The sequence below is a fragment of the Sapajus apella genome, unplaced genomic scaffold (assembly GCF_009761245.1).
Source record: "Sapajus apella isolate SASKATOON/1434 unplaced genomic scaffold, GSC_monkey_1.0 scaffold34, whole genome shotgun sequence".
Taxonomy (NCBI): Eukaryota; Metazoa; Chordata; class Mammalia; order Primates; family Cebidae; genus Sapajus; species Sapajus apella.
In genome coordinates this window covers 7,440,627-7,464,552 of record NW_022436974.1, presented here as the reverse complement: position 1 = coordinate 7,464,552, position 23,926 = coordinate 7,440,627, and the positions used below count along the sequence as shown (strand labels likewise).

Sequence of the window (23,926 nt, the reverse complement as noted above, 5' to 3'; positions counted from 1 at the left end):
AGTTTTTGAACACTTGAATTGGGACTAGCTCTACTAAAAGACTGAGAGGAAGTGTGCTTTAGGTGTAAAATACAGCCCAGATTTGAAAGGCTTAGTATGAAAAAAAAAGAAGAAACTATCTCATAAATGTTTTTTGCTGATTACAGGTTGGATATACTGGGCTAAATACTATTTAAAGTAAATTCATCTGTTTCTTTTTTGACTTATCTTAAAATGTGTTTACCAGAAAACTTAAAATGACATACAGGGTTTTCTTTTCTATTGGGTGTGCTATACAGATGGTGAATGTATTCAAGCAGTAAGGTTTAAACCGGGCCTGAGATGGACTCAGTTGCTTCTGTTCATTTTCTCACTTGGTCTTCATTTGCATTTAATAGGGCTGACTGAGCAGGCAACCTCTGATTTTCAGCTGATGAAGGCTGTGGCTGAAAAGATGCGTCTGAGTCCTTTGGGCCGGCAGCAGCGCCTGGCCAGGCTTGTGGACGACCTCCAGAGGTACTGGATCACCGCAGGTGAAACCACTATCATGCTAGTGGTTTCATAGATTTTTTTTCATGGTTATACTTTATATCATTTACCTTGGAGATCCCTCTAACTTATGCCACATTGAGAAGGGTTTCCTGGTTTGTTTCGCTTACAGTGACTGGATTACTCTTTCTGATGCATCTATCTGCCACCTTTCAGTGGTAATACCACTTGGATCCACATGGATTACCACATGTATCCTGCCTAGGGCCAAATTTTTGGTATTAAATAGTCTATGTAATGCTGTAGTCCTTGAAGGAAATGTCTCATTCGTATTGATTCAGAGAAAGGAGCTTTTGAATTGTGCTGTCCACAGCCCTTCATCTGAGTTGTCTCAGGACTAAGGGGTGGAAGGGAGTTGGGGGAGGCCATGCTCAGGAACAACACTCGCTTTACCTCCACACCCTGCTTTCATCTGTTTCGTACATGGAGGTCTGGATCAAATGTTGAATAAAGAAAAAGGTTATAATCTAAACAACAACAACAATCTCCAAGCAAACAAAGTAACCCAAAAAACACCAGGCCCCCAGTAGTCAGAGTCAGGAATCTCAGCTGCTCTTAAATACAGTGGCCTCAGCAGACTGAAGTTTAGGAAAACCCCACTATGTATCATTTAAATGTGAGATATACCTATGTGCCATCTGGTTCTGCCCATCTGATGATCAGAACTGTGCTTCAGTTCTTATTTATGACAGTTTGCTGTAACATGTGATTGGAAAATTGAGCTTCTCTTTGGTTTTCCTTTCTGACGCCCTAAAACTGAACTATCTAGTGTGGCTGCAAGGCTCTCAAAATGTGGCTAGTAACACATCTAGAAATTACAGGTTTTTTGATCTATTGGGTTAAATAACATATATTTAAAACATAATATCACTTGTCACTTTTTTACTTTCTTAAGGTGATTAATGGGAAATTTAAAATTATATATGTAGCTTGCTTTACATTCATATGGGGCTATATCGTTGAAGAATGGTTGTTTTTTTTAAAAAAATTGTACTAACTCATGGAGGATTTGGAAATTTACAGAGCACGAAGAAAGGTGAGAAAAGAGTGTGTGTGTTTACTCAGTAAATATTTAATAAATAAGTGAATCACAATTGAATTAAGGGTATATTCTTTCAGACTTTTGGAAATGCATATAATCCCATTTTTTAAAAGAGAAATGGTATAATACTGTACATCGTGTTTTGTAAGTTGGTCTTTTCACTTAAGGGTTTTTCTCAGACATTTCCATATGATAAATGTGATCTCTATTACCACGCTAGTGGTTTCACAGTTTTTTGTATTTCATGGATATACTTTACGTCATTTACCCCGGACATCCCTCAGACTTATGCCAAATTGATAAGGGTTTTCTGGTTCATTTCCCTTATAGTGACTATGGGTTAATCTTTCTGATGCATCTATCTGCCACCTTTCAGTAATACCACCCACATCACCCTATTTCCTTACCAATGATGGCCTCGCCCATCTCATCTTGGGCAGTTAATATCTGAAGCAAAACAATTAACTTAAAGGAATTAATGTGACCAGAGAAGACATAACCTGAATAGATGGAAATAGTGAGCTGTTGCAGAGAGACAGTGGTGAGAAGTTTGAGCTCCCGTAAAAAATAAGGTGGAGCTTTAACAGGGAAACAAAAGCCTGGGGGTCTCCTCCATGTCCTGCAAATGCCTGGCCTACTGTGCGCTAAGTCCTATATATGGTTGCTGCTCTTAAGGACCTTATGGCTCAGTGGAAGTTATCATGTATCATACTCTCATGAGATAAAACATCAATTATGATTAAAGCTTATTAATAAGTTATAAATGGAAAGTACTAAACAATAGAAAGTAGTGTTATTATTGCTGACATTAATATTCTCCTCATAGGATAGACAGGGTAATAGGAAGACTCCGAATCTTCTGAAGCTTAAATTCTTATGTTCCTTTCTTTTATCATCCTTCCTCGACTCTCAACAAATTCAGATATTCACAAAAGACATCTCCACATCCAGTGGCTCCAAAATATCTCTTTATTAACAACTGTGTTATCAAGAATGATAATATCTCATAGGTTTTGAGCACATGCCATGTGCCAGGGACTGTAGTAAGCTTTTTCTGTGTATTATCATATTTCATCTTTATGTCAGCCCTATGAAATAGGTACTTTTTTTTTCTTTTTTGAGACGAGTCTTGCTCTGTTGCTGAGCAGCGGCGCGATCTCGGCTCACGGCAGCCTCTGCCTCCTGGGTTCAAGTCTCGGGTTCAAGCGATTCTCCTGCCTCAGCCTTCTGAGCAGCTGGGATTATAGGTGCATGTGTGCATGTCACCATGCCTGGCTAATTTTTGTATTTTTAGTAGAGACAGGGTTTCACCATGTTGGTCGGGCTGGTCTCAAACTCCTGACCTCGTGATTCATCTGCCTTGGCCTCCTAAAGTGCTGGGATTACAGGTGTGAGCCACCGTGCCTAGCCTTAAGTAGGTACTTTTATTATCCCTACATTTTTCCAGTAAGGAAACCAAGGCCTTAAAGATTAATAGTTTGCTCAAGGTCATATATTATTAAATGTTGGAGCTAGGAGTCAAACCGAGGTCTGTCTGGCTCAAAAGCTTATTTTTCTAACCACTGTATTCCCACTGGAATCCTTTTCCCATTCATGAACATCCCAAATGAGCACAGTTGTCCCATAATTCTTTTAAGCACGGAAAATATGTGGTGAGCAGAATTAGAATCCAGGAATCCTGAAGACACAGAAAATCAGCCCCTGAATAATTCAGTAAGTATAATTATATCTCACTTTAATGATTTAAAACAACTCTATCAACAGGAACACCAATGCTCGTTTTGAACTAGAGACCTGGGGACTGCATTTTGGAAGTCAGGTATCTCTGACTGGCCGGATTGTGCCTTCAGAAAAAATATTAATGCAAGACCACATAGTAAGTGCTGTGATTTTATTTTCATTTTAAAGTATTTATTCGTATATGTTTAAGTTTGCGGATCGGCCAGAGTGGCTTGAGAGCTTATAATATTTGCTTTCTCCATGGCCAGGTACTTCCATTTCTTTATCTTAAGACTTCAGATCCCCTGTGGTTTCCTTTTCAATCTGAATTTCCTTGCATGGACTTAGCAGCATCCAGTGGGCATGATTTAGGTTAGTCAGAAGACAGTATTTCAAATCATTGCAATTTAAACATACCCATCTTCTGTTGGGTGGTGCATTGCTCATTAAAAAAGCCATAGTCACTAGGTATTGACGGAACGTATCATAAAATGGTAAAAGCTATTTAAGACAAACCTACAGCCAATATCATACTAAACAGGCAAAAGCTGGAAGAATTCCCTTTGAAATCAGGCACTAGTTAAGGATGTCCTCTCTCACCACTCCTATTCAATATAGTATTGGAAGTTCTAGCCAGAGCAATCAGGCAAGAAAAAGAAATACAGGGTATTCAATTAGGAAAGGAGGAAGTCAAACTGTCTCTATTTGCAGATGACATGATTGTGTATTTAGAAGACCCCATTGTCTCAGCCCAAAATCTCCTCAAACTGATGAGCAACTTCAGCAAAGTCTCAGGATACAAAATCAATGTGCAAAAATCACAAGCATTCCTATATACCAATAACAGACAAACAGAAAGCCAAATCAAGAGCGAACTCCAATTCATAATTGCTACAAAGAGAATAAAATACCTGGGAATACAACTAACATAGGATGTAAAGGACCTCTTCAAGGAGAACTACAAATCACTGCTCAAGGAAATAAGAGAGGACACAAACAGATGGAAAAACATTCCATGCTCATGGTTAGGAAGAATCAATATTGTGAAAATGGCCATACTGCCCAAAGTAATTTATAGATTCAACACTATTCTCATCAAGCTACCAATGACCTTCTTCACAGAACTGGAAAAAAACACTTTAAACTTCATATAGAATCACAAGAGAGCCCACATAGCCAAGACAATCCTAAGCAAAAAGAACAAAGCTGGAGGCATCACACTGCCAGACTTCAAACTATAGTATAAGGCTACAGTAACCGAAACAGCATAGTACTGGTACCAAAACAGAGACATAGACCAATGGGACAGTACAGAGGCCTCAGAAGCAACACCATACATCTACAACCATCTGATCTTTGACAAACCTGACAAAAATAAGTAATGGGGAAAGAACTACATGTTTAATAAATGGTGTTGGGAAAACTGGCTAGCAATGTGTAGAAAGCAGAAACTGGACCCCTTCCTGTCACCTTACACTAAAATTAACTCCAGACGGATTTAAACATAAAACCTAACACCACAAAAACCCTAGAAGAAAACATAGGCAAAACCATCCAGGACAAAGGCATAGGCAAGGACTTCATGACTAAGACACCAAAAGCAATGGCAACAAAAGTCAAGATAGACAAATGGGATCTAATTAAAATTCAGAGGTTCTGTACAGCAAAAGAAACCATCATTAGAGCGAACTGGCAACCAATAGAATGGGAAAATATTTTTGCAGTCTACCCATCTGACAAAGGGCTAATATCCAGAATCTACAAAGAACTAAAACAGATATACAAGGAAAAAACAACCCCATTCAAAAGTGGGTGAAGGATATGAACAGACACTTTTCAAAAGAAGGCATATATGAGGCCAACAAACATATGAAAAAATGCTCACCATAACTGGTCATTAGAGAAATGCAAATCAAAACCACATTGAGATACTATCGCATGTCAGTTAGAATAGCGATCATTAAAACATCTGGAGACAACAGATGCTGGAGAGGATGTGGAGAAATAGGAACACTCTTACGTAATTGGTGGGAATGTAAATTAGTTCAACCATTGTGGAAGACAATGTGGCAATTTCTCAAGGATCTAGAAATAGAAATTCCATTTGATCCAGCAATCCATTACTGGGTATATACCCAAAGAACTATAAATCCTTCTGCTATAAAGACATGCACACATATTTTCATTGCAGCCCTGTGCACAATAGCAAAGATGTGGAACCAACCCAGATGCCCATCAATGGTAGACTGGACAAAGAAAATGTGGCACATATACACCATGGAATACTACGCAGCCATAAAAAACGTTGAGTTTGTGTCCTTTGTAGGGACTTGGATGAATCTGGAAACCATCATTCTCAACAAACTGACACAAGAACAGAAAACCAAACACCGCATGTTCTCACTCATAGGCGGGTGTTGAACAATGAGAACACGTGAACTCAGGGAGAGGAGCATCACACACTGGGGGCAGTTGGGGGGCTAGAGGAGGGACAGCAGGGGATGGGGAAGGATAACATGGGGAGAAATGCCAGACATAGTCAAAAGGGGAATAGAGACAGCAAGCCACCTGGTTATGTATGCACCCATGCAACAACCCTGCATGACCTGCACATGTACTCCAGAACCTAAAGTAAAATTTTTTAAAAAGCCATAGTCATCTGAGGAACTTCTATTAACTGGTGAACATTAGTTCTAATAGACTGTTTTCTGATACCAAACCTGGACTTTTAGTTGCCATGTCAGTTGTGTATGTTAACCTTTCAAAATAAAATACTGCTCAAGGGGCATAAAAATCAAGAACTATGCCCAGAACCCAGCCCCAGACATAGTAGTTGGGGAGACAGGCATTCTGAAACCTGAAGAGAAAAATCATTGCCACTTGCAGACTTCTGTTGAAGAAATGAAACTATTAATATTTTATGCAAAAATTATAATTATCTTTCTACCCTCTCCCTCAGTTTTGCCCACTTTAAAAAACCAGTTGCATTTCTTTTCATTTTTAAAGGCTCTCTTCTTTCCTTTATTTGATATAATAAACCAGTATGCCTAACTGATCTAACTGAACAATGAATGTATCATGTTGGTGAATGGGCGGATTCTTTTTTCTTTTCTTTTCTTTTTTTTTTTTTTTTTTGAGACAGGTCTCGTTCTGTTGCCTGGGCTGGAGCATAGTGGCATGATCACAGCTCACTGCAGCCTTAACTTCCTGGACTCAAGTGATCCTGCCATCTCGGCCTCCCAAGAAGCTGGGACTATAAGTGTGCACCACCACACCCAGCTAATTTTTGTATTTTTTGTAGAAACTGGGTCTCCCTATGTTGCCCAGGCTGGTCTTGAACTCCTGGGCTCAAGTCATCCTCCCACCTCGGCATCTGAAAGTGCTGAGATTACAGACATGAGCTACCGTGTCTGGCCTCATCGTTTCTTTACAGTAATCTATCCAAGTTACAAAAACTCTCAGTGGAGAAGCTGAGGAAGTATTATTTTTCACACAAAACAAATTTTATTATAAAGTATTAAAATGTAGACCCCCATTAGGGTCTCAGTGAGAGGTCAGTAAAGAGAAGCTCAGTTTCAGATCCACATGTGAAGGACTTAGGTACTTAAAATGATCCATCTCATAATCTCTGTAAGTAAAATCATATTTCCCAAAGCTTTTCTTATTTATTTATTTATTTGCATTTTTTACTGTAGAAACTGGTGTCCACAGGAGAAAAGGCATTAAAACCAGTGAACTCATGCACTGGAGGTAGCAGGTGGCTAAGATGACAATGTCATCAACTTCTTGACCCATTCTGCTTTTCTGAAATTAGGTCCTAGGAACTGAATGAACTAAAAGCTCAAAGGTCTCAGGGTACATTGTCCTAGGTCTCATCCCAGCCCCTTAAGACAACAGCAGGAAGAAGTGTTGTGGGCAGAAGGACTACAGCTCTTCTCATGCTGGCTCTCATGGACAGGAATGCACCTTGGCTGCAGAGACAGCCACTGATGGAGAGCTAGCCTTTCCCCTTTGCTCTCAGACTGAGGTTGACTCCTGGAGCCGAATCCAGCCCAGCCACCTAGTGGAAGACATCAGGAGGATGGCTGATGGTTGGAAATTAGAGAAGTCTGAGTGCTTGGTCTCAAGTGCCCTGGCTGCCATGTCAGGAGACCAGCATTCTAAGCCTGTCACTGCTGCCAACTGGTTTCATAATTTCTCTCAACCACAGCTTTCTAGTCTGTAAAACAAGAGGATTGGGATGGTTCTTATATATTAATGTACATGTGAATCACCTGGGGGACAGTGTTAACATGCAGATTCTGATTCAGTGGGTCTGGGGTGGTGCCCAGGACTCTGCATTTCTAACTGGCTTCTAGGTGATGCTCACGCTGCTGATCAAGTAGCACTTGACAGCACTTCAAGTAGCAGGGGATTTGCATACAGTGTGGCCCCTTTTAATTCTAACAGTGGATCTTCCCCACTTGCTATGCCAAAGGCATCATTCGATTACAGTCTGGAGATAGAAGCAGAGGTCTGGAAACCAGGCTAACGTTCCCCCTCTTCAGTGCAGGAAACCCGTTTCTCCTGGTGACGTGAGAGATCTTTTGAGAGTAAGAAAGGAGCCTGCATCCTGGCTTCATCTTTGCTTCTAGGTGTACCTGCTCTTAGCTTAATATATAATCTTAACTGTTCCTTAGAATGTGTTAGATTTAGTATGATGATCTAGAGAATCGATAATCAGCACTATCTGAGATATTTAGATGCTTAAAGTAAAAGATAAAACTATACAGGCTGTTTGCCTCAATCATTCATAATAAAGGTCATAGATACTCAGAGCTAGAAGGGAACCTCAGAGAGCTTTGAAATAGACACCATTCTCTGCACACCGTGGAGAATCGTGAGGTTAAAGGGACCTCTCAAGGTTCTGCCAGTGCCTGGAAGACCTGGGATGATGCCCATGCTTCCACTCCCAGAAAGCATATGAATTCTGTTCGGATATGCAGTGCCTGCATCTGTGTTTTAAGACTGAAGAGCAAACCGTGTTAAACAGTTATGACAAATGTTGGCCATCTTCACACTCTCTTTATTTAGTTGCTCTCTGAATAAATTTGTTCAATCCTTTCATGATCATTATTTTTCTCAGTGTCAACCTGTGTCTGCTGCCGATTGGTCCAAGGATGTTCGAACTTGCAAAATTTTGAGTGCACAGTCTTTGAATACCTGGTTGATTTTATGTAGTGACAGAACTGAATATGTTGCCAACAGCTTTCTGAACTGCTTGAGAAGAGTTGGAGATTCCATGGGATTTAATGTGGACTACCCTAAAATGTGAGAATACATTGAATTTTCTTCCTATATTAATTTGGTTTGGTTAGAAGGTAGGGAATAATGGCAGATATATCAACAAAAGCTTCTTTATCTCAGTACAGTTTCCTAATGTAAAGTGCCAAGAAAATAGTAAGTAGATAGATTTTGTAATGACTAAACTTTCATAAAGTTAAAATATATTTTATGTTGGTCTTTGTAAATCTTTTACACAGTTCTTAAGCAGTAGTGTCATTCCTTTAAATCTTTTCAGTACTAGTTGGGACATAAATTTTTGTTAAGTCCATATATTGTCTTCTCAGCTGTTTTTCCTTCAGATCAGTTTTTCATATCAGTTACTTAATAGCAAATAGATATTAAAAAATAAAAGTTGCATGCCCTGACTTTTACTTGATAGATTTTATGCTTTAAAATTTAATGGAAAAATAGATCTCAAATAAGCTTCTCTGATTCTGTTACTATAGCATACTATTAGTCATTCAGAGAGGTTTCTGGTAAGACTAAGGTCAACCATTTATTCATAGAATGTTTATTGAATGCTAATATGTGTAGGTATTATGCCAGTTGCTGGGGATGGGAAAGATAAATAAGCTGTTTTTCATTTAGTAAGAGATACATACACAATCACACTGAAAATGAAATACTGTTTTGCTTTGGAAAGCCATTAAGTTGGCCATGCCTCACTTTACTGAACCTGCTATGCTTAGAAAAGAGGAACACATACTTACTTTTCTTTGTTATAGTGGAGATGCAAATGTCCTAATTGGCACAAGAGGAAGTTATTCTTTAAACACATAGTTACTAATTAATTACATCAGCAGCGCAAGTATTAATCCCAAAATCTCATTTAACACCATTGTTTAGAACTCTCCTCTTATCAAATCTGTTAACAGCCTGGTTTGCGTTTCACCTGCTCTACTTTCTCTTAACCCATGACCTAATAAAGCAGGAAAAGATTATGGAAGAAGCCACAGTCCGCAGACCCTGGGCTGATGTCTCCGGCTCTTTCTCACATGAATTCTGGAACAAGCCCATTGCTATGTTCTGTCCTTGGCCTGTTTTATTTGAAAGCTAATATTTGATTTCAACCATCTTCTTTCCATAAAGTATCCATCTACCTAGCTAGATTTAGAGGCATAGCTTCTCTCTTCTAAAATATTCACCTGATGATTTTAGAATGAATGGACTATAAGTACAGCAGAATTGGAGTGCAATAGTTTGAATTGAACGAGTCAGGACCATTTAATTGCTGAGATGGGGCTGCCAGCCAGTCATATAGGTCTGTTAGAATCTGCATTCAGGGAGTTGGTGGTCCTGCCACCTGCTGGGAGTTTTAAAAGTCCACTGGGTATTGGGACAATTCACTCATAGACATATAAAAGAGGATGATTCTACATAAAGAAACTAGTCTTATAAATTCCTGTGTGTGTGAGAATTACTTCTGGAGCTTCTGGCCCCTAACATAATGTAAGCACAGAACAGATAATTAATTGTTAAGTACTTGTGCACTGATTGATTAAGTTTAGACATTCCAGACTCCAGACAAGCAACGACTAAGGAAAATAAATATATTTTTGTCTGAATCATGCAAATTAGCTGAATATCTTGGTCTCATTAACCTGATGTTTTCTAAAACATTCGTTTTTAGATTTCCACAGCAATTCACTCTTACAGAAATCTTAATCCTGGTTGAGCTTGAACCCTCTTTCCAACACTTGATACTATGAGATGGGATTTCAAAAGTTCACCTTCAATCCCATTTTGAACATTATAATTATTGATTGTAGGGATTCTGTACAATTGAGAAAATCTTATTTTCTACCAAACCATTTTTTACACTGTACAAATGATTGCAAATGTTTTTATATTTTGCAGTGAAAGAAAGTTTTAGACTCAAAAGGTTTCTATTTTTCTGTAATAATTGTTTCCTAAGACTGCTATTCTGTCATGATAATTTATTTATATTTCTAATGCCATACAATGATTATGTGCTACTAAGAAGGAAATTATATGGCTTCAAAATTAATCTTTTTATGTAGCATAAAAGTACAAGAAAATCCAGCTGCATTTGTTAGAGCTGTACAGCAACATGTTGATCCTGATGTTCAGTTGGTAAGTATAGGATAGTTTTTGAACTCCTTTAATCTATAATTTTAGTTCTGCTTTATATCTACAGTCTGAGCATACCCTCCCATGATATATCTGCAGATTGCCATGCATTATCCCAAAGTACCCAAGAAAGTATTAATCTTAGTATTTTGATCAATATTTTATTTCCATTCCACGTTTCTAATGTTAATTTTAAACACAGTACTTCTTGTTAACCCTATAGCATCCACTTGGATGTCTGCATATTTTCCAACCCAACTCATTGAGGTCTTTTCTTTAAGATATAAGATAAACTACTCCCATCTCATCCCATGAATGCTGATATCCAGTGTTTTCTATATTTCAGGGGATTCTTGGTTAGGTTTTTCCAAGTGACCTATGGCCCCAAATTCCTGCTTCCTCTGAATTCTTGCCATCTTCTGTGCATCTCAGTGAGGACCACTTCCTCCTGCCCTGCATCACCTGCTGGGACATCCACAGTTGCCTCATTTCCCAAAGGGCATGTGTGTATAGCAGTCTTTGCAGACTGTTTGGGGCCAAGGCATGATTACATCACATCCCGACATTCCAGACAAATTAGAATTGACATCCTTTTTCTTAAAAATCTTTCAACGCTTCCTATTTCCTGGGAATGTTTACTCTTCTACCAGGCCTCAGCACCCCTGGGCTGTTGCAGGGCTTTTCCTGTCCTTTCCATCTACCCTTCCCACCTCCGTGGCCAACTCAGACCAACTTCCAACATTCTTGTTCATATCTCATGCAAACTAATTGAACTAACTAGCTAAGTGCTATCTCTTTGCCTCTCTTTTAGTGAGTTTCTCTTTTACCCTAAAGGATCTTATATGAAACAGAGAATTCTTACCCTAAGAGCATTTATTTTTTTACTTAACTAAAATCAAACTTACAGAAGAGTGACAAGAATAGTACAAACAACTCTCCCATATACCCTTCACCCCGAATCCCAAATTATTAACATTTGATCATATTTGCTTTATTATTATTTTTTTGCTGAACCATTTGAGAGTAAGTTCCAGGCATGATGCTCCAGTGCCCTTGACTATTTCAGTGCATATTTTCTGTAAACAAGGTCTCTGTCCTACAGAAGCATATGACAATCATCAAAATTAAGAAACTGTTTTCTTCATTTGTGTCAATAGTCACCTCTGCAGGAAAAGGCTCTAATGTCTTGCACTTACTTGTCCAGTCTCTTCAGTCTCTCCTTCAGTATAGAACAGCCCTTTAGTTTTCTTTGACTCTGATGACCTTCCAATTTTGAGAGTACAGACTAGTTATTTTGTATAACGTTCATCAATTTGGTTTTGTCTGATGTCTCCTCATGATGAAATTCAGGTTATGCACTTTGACAAGAGTAGCACAGCAATGGTCCTATATTCTGAGTGCATCCTACCCTGTGGCACTCCATTGATTACGGTGTTGTCTGCCAGATTTCTCCAGTGTAAAGTTCAGTTTCATCAGTTGCATCTGTGCATATATATTTTGAGAATATATAAATAATCCTGTTTCTCATCAAACTTTTACCCATTTATCTTAGTATCTATAATTCTTGTCTAAATCTATCATTATTATGATGGTTGAAAAATGATGGTTTTCCACTCCATCAGTCCTTCTACGTTTATTAGGTGGCACAGGAAGAACTTTCTCTTCTCCCCATTTATTTGTTTCTTTATATCTGCATAGACTCATAGATCCCTATTTTGTTATAGTTCATTACTCTTATTATTTATTTTGATGCTCACCATATTGTACCTGATTTTGCCAGTGGGAAAATCACATCAAGCTGGCTTCATGTGTCTCCGTCTTTCTTAGCACACTTTCTTATTTTCTGGCAAAATAAGATATTCCAGGTTCATTGGGCCACTGCCATGTTCTACCACTTTTCTTGCTTAGAGCCAAACTCATAGGTCAGAAGAAAGGTGCTAAGAGCCTTTTGCTAATAATTTAAAAATATTTTTATTCACTTTATATAATTAAGTGTAAATAATTTTAGCCTTTGACATTATGACTTTAAACAATTCTATAGGTGGAAAAATTACTTGGTTTTCTTCTGCTAATTATGACAGTGCATATCTTTTCTACAATTTAGAGGCTTCTGAAAGCGGAGAATAAAAGATGAGAAAGAGGCAGAGGTAGGCCCTTCAGTGTGGAAAGGATCTGATAAGAAGTAGGAGTAGTGACAGAGACAGGTGGGATAAAAAATGCCGGGGGACTTGACACTTCCCTATCCTTATTTTCCCTCCCCTTATATCCGTAGTCTCAGCTTCCAGTTTTTAAAAAAGTGTGTTTGTTTCCTTTATTTTGGTTATCTTCTACCTAATGGGAAAGGCACTGTAGTTTAAGGTAATTCTCAACTTCACTTATCTTCAGGTGGGGTCAGGGAGGGACCAGTGGGAATGAGAACTCAACTGCAAAGTTGGGGGTGAGCGAGTGGAGGTATATGGAGAAGGAACTCTGTGAGAAGGGAATTTGAGGGAACTGACAGAATCAAATCAGGAGAGAAACAAGGAGAAAGGAAAAGCAAAAGGTGACGGGTAGGAGTGGAGTAGTGCTTTGCATAGAGAATGGCTAATGATAAGGCATTTTGAATGGTATTAATTCACCAGCAGTTTAATGGCCATTTAAGGTAACTGTAGACATGTTAATATTGCTTCTTGGGAACTTAGGGGCAAAAGATGTTTGGAGAATAATTCATGAATTCGTTTCTTTAAAAAGCAACTTCTTAGCAGAAGTAAATTAATTTCTAAAATCTTTTGCTGTTTTTGCTTTTAGGTAATGTGCATTCTGCCTTCTAATCAGAAGACCTATTATGATTCCATTAAAAAATATTTGAGCCTAGACTGCCCAGTCCCAAGCCAATGTGTGCTTGCTCGGACCTTGAATAAACAGGGCATGATGATGAGTATCGCCACCAAGATTGCCATGCAGATGACCTGCAAACTCGGAGGCGAACTGTGGGCTGTGGAAATACCTGTGAGGACCCTGTCACATTTTTTTCTTTTCATAATTAATGAATTAATTTTAAAAATTAAAGTAGGAGATGTTATCACATGATCCCAGAATTATATGGTTTGCTAGTTTGTTGAGCCTCTACCCTGGGTTCTAGCATTCCACAAGCCATGGTGAATCTCCAAAAGAGGCTCCATGCTTCTCAGGAACTTCAGTTAAGCTACTAACTCAGCATAGGGACCTGATTTGAAGCCTCTCAGCTGCTATTTTAAAATCTGTGTTCCATTGCCTCCACATTTACCTGCTTTCAGCAGGGTGCTAACTCTTAGAATAAGCTTACATCCTGGATGGGGCCTCCCCAGAGCTTGGGGAGATGGCATACCCTGTGATCTGAATCTCCACACTGTGGTACTAAGAAAATCCTCTTCTCCTCCCTGAACTGTAGGCACCATGGGAGTAAGAAAGGAGAATGAGAAGCAAGGTAGTGTTGCCCATTCCTTACATGTCCATAACCAGGATGAATGCGGTTACCTTCAGCTTCCCTCTCTCCCACTCCCCACAAAGGTGCATAGCCAAGGGAGGATTCCTTAGAGATCTGAAGAATGGAGAATGGAATTCCTCTTCAGATTCCTCCAAACCAGAGGCAAGTGATAAATGCACTGACCACAGTCCCAGAATCTCTTTAGCCACTGGTGCCCCTTCCCCTGCCCCCACACAAAGGATGATGGCTGTCTTGGACAACAGTGAGTCTCTTAAGATAAGTGTGCATCATATTCTCCTGCCATCTTTAAGTCCCTCTCATTTCTGGTTTAATAATAAATAAAATAAAGCCTCATCTACATCTTGATCTCCCTTATACATAGCTTAACTTTAAGAATTCAGTAACTGGAGACCATTTTAAAAATAACTTCCTGTTAAACCATTGTTAGGGGAAATGATAAGTCATCTGATTAAATCATGACAAATTTAATTTTATAGTTAAAGTCCCTGATGGTGGTCGGTATTGATGTCTGTAAAGATGCACTCAGCAAGGATGTGATGGTTGTTGGATGCGTGGCCAGTGTTAACCCAGGAATCACCAGGTACTGCTAAAACTACCTGAACACACTCTTCATTTAGACTATTAACTGTGGTTTCACTGAAGAATGTAACAGCAAGGAATATTTTGTATTATTTATTCATTTTAAACACCAACACTTGCATTCATAAATTACACTTACATATAAAAATGTGATGATAATATTGGACTACTATGTAGCCTCATTAAAAAACCTTTTATATATTCATTAGGGTGAGCTATTACTTATCTTCCCCAAATAATAGATGTGTACAAATTCTGAACATTTCCACCCATGTTAAATACTCAATACATACTTCTTGTTGCTATGATTATTAATATTCAGAGGCATTGGATGTGGCTGTTGTTCACACAGCTAATAAAAACAAGCAAAATCAGGAATAATGCCTTAAGCATTGGCTAAGAGTACTCATTAAATTATGGTTCTTAGAATTGTTTCAGCCTTTGTAACTGAACAATGTGTTTTGAAGCTACAACAGCCCTGTGCAAAATATTTTCTTTTTGGCTTAAGCCATTTTATTTATTCCCATTCAATTCTTGGTTAGGTATATATTTTGGATTGTGGGAAACAGAAAAAGGAACACCATAATAATATCCTACTTGCATGCCTATGACTTCATTCCAGGTTGTATGAGATGCTTCTTATATATGCCACATCATTAATTAAGTTGATAAAGGACTTTCATTTTTTTCTTTATACATCCAAAATTTATTTTGATATAGGGAGTGAAGTAGGGATCCACTTTTGTTTTTTTCTCAAATGGTCACCATTTATCAGAAAGTTTATTATAATTTTTATCAGCTTTTTTGAGGTATAATTGATGCATAAATTATATGTATTTTGAGTGTACAGTGTGATGTTTTGATATATGTATACATTGTGAAATAATTACCACAGTCAAACTAACATTTTCATTACCTCACAGTTACCACTTGTGTGTGTGTGTGTGTGTGTTTATGTGTGTGTGGTGAGACTAAAGATTACTCTCTTAGCAAATTTCAGCTATATTATAGTGCATGATAATTAGCTGTACTCAACATGCTGTACATTAAGTGTCCAAAACATATTCATCTTGTCACTGAAATTTTGTAAGCTTTGAACATCCATCTCCCCACCCTCTGCCCCCAATAATTATCCTCTATTCTTTATTTCTATGAGTTTGACTTTTTTTTTTTTTGGCTTTTTTTTTTTCTTTTGAGACAGAGTCTCACTTGGTTGCCAGGGTGGAGTGCAATGACGTGATATCAGCTCACTGCAACCTCTGCTTCTTGGGTTCAAGTGATTCTCCTACCTCAGCCTCCTGAGATCTGGGACTACAGGCATGCACCACCACACCCAGCTAATTTTTGTATGTTTACTCTAGAGATGGGGTGTCACCATACTGGCCATGCTGTTCTCAAACTGCTGACCTTGTGATCTACCCGCCTCAGCCTCCCAAAGTGCTGGGATTACAGACATGAGCCACCACACCTAGCCGAGTTTGACATTTTTAGATTCCACATATAAGTGACCATACCGTATTTGTCTTTTCATGCCTGGCTTATTTTACCTAATATAATGTCCTCTAGGTTTATTCATGTTGTTGCAAATGGCAGGACTTTCTTCTTTTTTTAAGGCTGAATAATATTCTGGGGTGTGTGTGTGTGTGTGTGTGTGTGTCTCACAATTTCTTTATCCAGTCATCCATCAGTGGTCACAGGTTGATTCTATATCTTAGCTACTGAACATGGAATTGCAGATATCTGACATACTGATTTCTTTTCCTCTGGATATATAGACACAGTGTGATTGCTGGATCACCTAGTAGTTCTCTTTGAAATTTTCTGAGGCACTTTTTTTACTGGTTTCCATAATGGTCATGCTAATTTACATTCCCACCAACAATGTATAAAGGTTCCTGTTTTTCTACATTCTCTCTAACACTTATCTTCTGACATTTTGGTCACAGCCATCTTAAAGATGTGAGGTGATATCTCGTGGTTTTGATTTGCATTTCCTTGATAATTAGTGATGTTGAGCACCTTTTTATGTATCTGTTGACCATTTGTATGTCATCTTTGGGAAAATGTCTATTTAATTAGAGTATTTCTTTTTTTCCTATTGAATTGTATGAATTCTTCATATATTTCGGATATCATCCCTTTATCAGATACACAATTTGTAAATATTTTTTCCCATTTTGTAAGTTGCTTTTAATCTGTTGTTTCCTTTGCTATGCAGGAACTTTTATTATTTTTGTTGTATTTTTGGTGTCATATTCAGAAATCATTGCCAAGACCAATGTCATGAAGCTTTTATGTTTTCTCCTCGAAGTTTTGCAGTGTCAGATCTCTTAAGTCCTTAATCCATTTTGAGTTAATATTTATGTAAGGTATAAGGGTCCAACTTCATTTTTTAACATGTGGATATCTAGTTGTTTCAACACCATTTATTGAAGAGACTTTCTTTATCCCATTGTGTATTCTTGGTGTTTTGTCAAAGATTAATTGACTGTATATGTGGATTTATTTCTGGGCTTTTTATTCTGTTCCATTTGCCTATGTGTCTGCTTTCATGGCAGTACCATGCTGTTTAGATTATTATGGCTTTGTAATATAATTTGAAATCAAGAAGTGTGATACATCTGGCTACTGATTTGCATAGGTAGAACCATCTGTCCTTACATCCTAGGTATAAATCCTACTTTCTCATGATGTGTGAAACTTTTAATGTACTGTTGAATTTGGTTTTTAGTATTTTGTTGAGGATTTTTACATTTATGTTCATCAGGGCTTTCCTTTTTCTTCATGCGGACATTTATTGTTATAAACTTCCATCTTAAACTGCTTTTGCTGCATCTTTTAAGTTTTAGTATGTTGTGTTTCTATATTTGTATATTGCAGTTTTCCTCATATTATTGATTCTAGTGTCAATTATGGAAAAAGTATTTTTGATTGTATGGTAGTTTATCTTCAAAACTTTGAATATATCATCTCATTCCCCTGGCCTATAAGGTTTCTGCTGAGAAATCTTCTGATAGCCTATGATAGTTCCTTTTCATGGGATAAGCCACTCTTCCTGCTTCAACATCCTCTTTTTTAAAATTTATTTTTTTTATTAGACTTTAAGTTCTGATTACATGTCCAGAATGTGCGGGTTTGATTTTTGACAGTTTGATTGTAATATGTCTTGGTGAATTCTTATTTGGGTTGAATCTATTTCAGAACCTTTGAGCTACGTGTACTTGGATGTCCCTGTCTCTTTCCAGATTCGAGAACTTTTTATCCATTATTGTTTGAAGTAAGCTTTCTGCCCATCTCTCTTCTCCTTTTGAAACTTTCATAATGCAAATGTTAGGTCTCTTGATGGTATTCCATAAACTCCATAACCTTTCTTCATTCCTTTTATTTTTTTCTCCTTTGTGTATTTTTAAATGACCTATCTTCAAACTCACAGAGTCTTCTACTTGATCAAGTCTGCTATTAATACTTTCTATTGCATTTATTTAATTCATTGTATCCAATGAATAAACACAACTTTCTATTGTGTTTATTTAATTCATTGTATCCAATCAGAATTTCTACTTGGTTCTTTTTAAATTTCTATTTCTATATTGAAGTTATTGTTTTGTTTTGTTTTGTGACAGAGTATCACTGTGTCACCAGGCTGGAGTACAGTGGTGCAATCTTGGCTCACTGCAACCTCTGCCTCCTGGGTTCGAGCAATTCTCCTGCCTCAGCCTCCTGAGTATCTGAGACTACAGGTGCACACCACCATGCTCAGCTAATTTTTGTATTTTTGTTAGCGATGTGGTTTTACCATGTTGGCTAGGATGGTCTTGATCTCTTGATCTGGCGATCTGCCTGCCTTGGCATCCCAAAGTGTTGGGATTACAGCTAAGTGAGCTGCCGCACCCAGCCTACATATATTTTTAGTATCATTGAGTTGTCTGTGTTCCCTTGTAGCTTGTTGAGCTTTCTTAAATATTTATTTTGAATTCTTTGTCAGGCCATTCACAAATCTCCATCTCTTTGAAGTCAGTTACTGGACTGTTATTTCAATGCTTTGGTTGTGTCATAGTTTCTGATTTTTTTTTTTTTTTTTTTGAGATGGAGTTTTGCTCTTGTCCCTCAGGCTGGAATGTAGTGGTATGATCTTGGCTTATGGCAACCTCCATTTCCCGGGTTCAAGCAATTCTCCTGCTTAAGTCTCCCAAGTAGCTGGGATTACAGGTGCCTGCTACCACACCCAGCTAATTTTTTGTATTTTTAGTAAAGACAGGGTTTTGTCATGTTGGGCTGGTCTTGAACTCCTGCCCTCAGGTGATCTGCCTGCCTCAGCCTTCCAAAGTGCTAGGATTATAGGTGTGAGCCACAACACCTGGCCAGTTCCCGATTTTTCATGTTTTTGAAGTCTTGCATTGCTGTCTTTGCATTTGAAGAATCAGTCATTTCTTCCAATCTTTATTGGCTATCTTTGGGAGAGAAACACCTTTAACAGTCCAGCTAGGGATTCTGAGACTCTCTTACATGTTTTCTATTCATGTGCCTACTTCACACTTCTGGTTCTTACTTGGTGGGGGGAATCCTTAAAATTGCATGCATTTTCTCAATCCCACAAAGCCAGGCCAGATGTCAAGAGGTTCTCATCTGTTTTCCCTAGGGTGGTGCCCTGAAATGCTCATTTATGTACCTTCTCCAAATCCTGAAGAGTCAAGCTACCTGTGTGTGTGAAATGCTTGCACTCACCATCTGAACAAATGTGGTTGGGGAGCCAGCCTGGTCAGGGGTGGTACTGAGATACATGTAGCATTTGGGGTGCTTGTGGGTCAGCTGAGGTGGTCCATAAGTAAGGTATCCTAAGAAACCCACAGGAGGGCTTCTTTATGAAGCTCATAGAGGAGTCAGTAGGATTTGCAGCCTTGCTTTTCTACCCCCAGACTCTCCTAACCTCCCAGCTGTGCTGATAATCTTGTTCTTGGTGAGGCAAGAAAAAAGTGGGCATCTTAGGGGGTGAGGGAGCTGGGTACTCACTCACTACACTCTGTTAGAGAAATCATGGTCTGATGTGGTCTCTCATGGCACTGAGCTGTGCCCTGCCTAGGGGAGGAGCAATGCAGGTAAAGTGAATCTCTTTGTGTTACCCTCTTTAATGCATCTGATTTTGTACTCCAATGATGTCATGGAACATCACCATTGGAAAAGCTCCTATTTTCCCACCTTGCTGATATCACTCAGGACTTTCAGACTTCCAATTTGTTGGCAGCATTCCCAATTGTATTGTTTTTTGCTTTTTGTTTTTGTTTTTTTAACAAAATGTTTAGAGATGGGATCTTGCTTTGTTGACCAGGCCGGAATGCAGTGGCTCTTCACAGGTGCAATGATAACATAATACAGTTTTGAACTCATGGGCTCAAGCAGTCCTCCTACCTCAGCCTCTCAAGTAGATGTGACTATAGGCCACCACACGTAGCTGTTTTACTAATGTTGCATATATTTAGAGAACTGTAATAATGCTGGAACATACCTAACATGAAGTCATGATCATCATTTTCCAAGTGACTTAATTAATGGTGGTAGCAAGAGAACTCGTATCTGAAATATACACAAGTTAATAACGTTAAGATTTCTAATCCAAAAGGATCACCTATAAAAATGAAAGTTTGTGTGTCAGAAATCTTTGAATATTTTGATAGTAGGAGCTCTACTGCTAAATTAAGACATTATTTTATAGCCATAATAGTGGCCTCTATTTATTACTTTTTATTATATGCCAAGTACTGTGCTAAGTATTTTACATATATTACCTGTTTTAATTTTTAGCACAACCCTATGAGGTAGTGACTAATGTGCTTATCTTGTATATCTCCTTGGTATAGATGAGGAAACTGAGACTTAGGTTCACATAGCAAAGTTACACAGCTGGTGAGTATATTGACTAGGATTTGAAGCTAGATATGGCTGATGCCAACAGTATGCTTTAGCTTCTCTTTTCAATAAATTCTTTTTGGGGAAAGGGACTTTTTGATTGTGAACACATAACACATACGAAATTCATTGATTTTTGCTCACAATGTCTATATCTTAATTTAATATTAATGGATTTTATAGTAGAAATTTTGAAGTTGAACTTTACTCATATTTATTTTTTAACTTTAGGTGGTTTTCCCGCTGTATCCTTCAGAGAACAACCACTGATGTTGCAGATTGCTTAAAAGTTTTCATGACTGGTACTAAAAATATAGCAATGTGGGGGGGCTCCAAGGACTGTTCCTTCAGACCTCAAATCCATGTGCCTATAGAAGACCACATAGGTCAAAGCAAACTCTCCACACCTATCTATGTCAACTGTCACCCAGTTGAAGATCTCCGAAGCTGCATGCTGACTTAGGCCAACAATCAGACTATGTAGCATTTACATTTACATTTGTCTATGTGTAATACATGAAGACAGGAGGAAGGAAAATGTGTGGCTGCTGGTTTCCCTAGCAAGCAGTTTGAAGGTCAAAAGAAACCTACAGTGGAGGAATTCGAGTTATGACAGAGCAGTGTTAAGTCTAGACCTAGGAAGGAAGCCTGTAGGCCTAGGATAGGGGTGCTAACAGATAAAGTGGCAAATCAGGAGAAAAAGGGAACGACAGCAGTTAAGGAAAGGTGCCCTATCCATAGCAGGATGCAATGCAATGCAAAGACAAATACAGGGTTTTTATTTATTTACCAGTCCTGGCCTAGGTCTGGCTTTGCTATTTCCTAGTAGTGTGACTTGTGCAAACCCTTTCCTCTCCTGATCTGCATTTTCCCACCTGTAAATTTTGGGATATTGTAAATATTTTTTTCTTAAAAAGTGTATTTGCTGATATATGTAGGTAATGGACGTACATACATGACTACCTACTAGCAAACTAAAATGAATTTCTTAAACAATAAACTGTTTTAAAATAACTGTATGATATATACATGAAAATAATTACTGCATTCTATTATTTCCCTCTCACATCAAAACCTGGTCAATTTTTGAGCAGGTAAATTTTTTTTAGCAGTTATTAAAGGTTTCTGTTGCGTACGAGTTCCTCTATGGCCTCTGCTCTTCAGAAGATTCATAGTTATAGTGAGTAGAAATGTTTCCAGAGTTCATCTCCTCAGTGAGAATTGGAATCAATTGGGTGATTCAGTATGAAGATATGTTTTCAGAGGAACAGCAAAGCCATTTCCTTAGATTTTCATATTTATTCTCATAAACTAGATAAGTTTATCTTCCTAATATCTATTGAGACTTGAAGACACTAAATTAAAGTTAATTTGGTTTTAGGCATTTTCATGTCTATTGCATTAAATTTTAATTTATTGCTTAAGTATTAAAATTTTACTAAAGAGATAGGCCAAGTGTAAGAATATATCATGCCATAGAAACCGTTGTGATTACTAGAGTAGCAGAGACAGAGTAATGCTCCCTAAAGTTATTCATTCTTATATTATTGCAAATATAATCCAAATTACGTATTGCCCTATTTTACAGTGGTCTGAAATATAAAACCCTTTTAAACATTGCAATATATTAGAATGTTATTTTTTGTTGGCATTAGCAAAGTAATTCTTTTCCTCCACCAAATTCGGCAGGAGCACTCAACAAATGGTACAAGTACAATCACGATTTGCCGGCACGGATAATTGTGTACCGTGCTGGTGTAGGGGATGGTCAGCTGAAAACACTTATTGAATATGAAGTCCCACAGCTGCTGAGCAGTGTAGCAGAATCCAGCTCAAATGCCAGGTATTAAATTATTGTTCTTTCCTCCACACTCCCAATTATAGCTATTACACACAAGGTATTCAAGCATAGGTTTTTGGGTTTTTTTTTAATGCAATTAAGTTTTGCTGTGTTTCTGTATCATACCAGCAGAGCTCTGTAATTTCCTTCAGATTGGACGGTAGTTGGGATGGTCTAACATAAAAAGCTTTGGGGGCCTTGGGTGGGGTAATCTAGTTGAAGAAAGGTATCCTCAGAGCAGCTGACACAGATTCAGCATGAAGCCTGCAGTGCTGCTGGCAGTGAAAATGCTTCATACATATTAATATCACATGGAAGAAAACAAGCTTTCAAATTCGAGGCTGTAATACACACAGAACCAAAGCCTCTGAATTGCAGGCACTGATGTGCACTTAAGGTCTATGGAAGGTTCTTAAAGGGGTTTGAGTGCCATGAAAGCTGAGCTGCAGATGGAAATCAGACCATCCTAAACACCAGGCATCTTGCTCCACTGTTACGTTTCTAGATTCTGTTTCAGTACAAAATTTTCTTCATTGATTATTTGAAATGGCAAGTGCAAGAAAATATTGGAAATGGAAAACAGGAGAGGACAATAATCTTAAGTCAGCTTCTTAAAATATTTGGAAAGCATCTTATTCTAAGCAGGACACATACCTCTATCTGTAGGACTACACCACCATCATCACCATCAATGAAAGGGTCACAGCCACAAGTCACAAAGGAACTGAGTCTTGACCTCAGTCAGCTATTGTTAGAGTGGAGGGGAAGCCTGAAAGCTTGGTGGCAGTATTACCTGCAGCTTTATCCCAGCTGTTAGGGCCAAAATACCTCCCTCGCTCCTCTCTGATCTCAGGTACATGTGTTTATTAAGAATCCCAGGTATGCAATTGAGGGATGCAGGAGTAAATTTAGCAGCTGACAGTGCTAAGGAGTTACTTTTCTTGCATTATAACCTCAACTTTTAATAGTTTCAATACTGAAAACATTTTTAATAAATTTTTAAAATAATTACAACACTTAAAATGAAACTCCAGTGTTTCCTTTCATCCCAGAGGTTCCTTTCATAATAGTGAATATTAGGATTTCACCTTGGCTTTACCAAATACAATAACACTTCGGCATTCAGCATTTGGCCAGAATGTGTATTTGGTCTATCCATCCATCCACCCAGGCATGAGTTTTGTGTAATACAGAAGGGATGACTAAAGGAATAGGAAGGACTTTTGGTACTTCCTCTGCTACCTGGAAATAAAATTGAGAGGAGGAGTGAAGGGGAAAATAGGATAAGTCACTAATGACACATACACATCTTGTCTTCATGGATAATTCTGGAAAATCTTTCTGCAAAAGTGCCAGTTGACATTCAGCATTCCTTCCTGACCCCTTTGAGTCGTATAAACTAGGCAAATGACTTGGCATAGCATCCTTTTGC

General features: G+C 38.2%; 1 protein-coding gene across 1 annotated transcript in view; it reads left to right on the top strand.

The window, feature by feature from the left end:
- PIWIL4 (piwi like RNA-mediated gene silencing 4) overlaps window positions 1-23,926 on the top strand; it is a 51,162-nt gene that overhangs the window by 25,390 nt on the left and 1,846 nt on the right. The window contains exons 10-17 of the mRNA XM_032295741.1: window positions 378-495; window positions 3,335-3,446; window positions 8,415-8,599; window positions 10,636-10,708; window positions 13,493-13,693; window positions 14,648-14,751; window positions 20,886-20,956; window positions 22,344-22,497. Of these exons, the coding sequence (XP_032151632.1) occupies window positions 378-495; window positions 3,335-3,446; window positions 8,415-8,599; window positions 10,636-10,708; window positions 13,493-13,693; window positions 14,648-14,751; window positions 20,886-20,956; window positions 22,344-22,497 (1,018 nt within the window). The remainder of the gene's footprint in view (window positions 1-377; window positions 496-3,334; window positions 3,447-8,414; window positions 8,600-10,635; window positions 10,709-13,492; window positions 13,694-14,647; window positions 14,752-20,885; window positions 20,957-22,343; window positions 22,498-23,926) is intronic.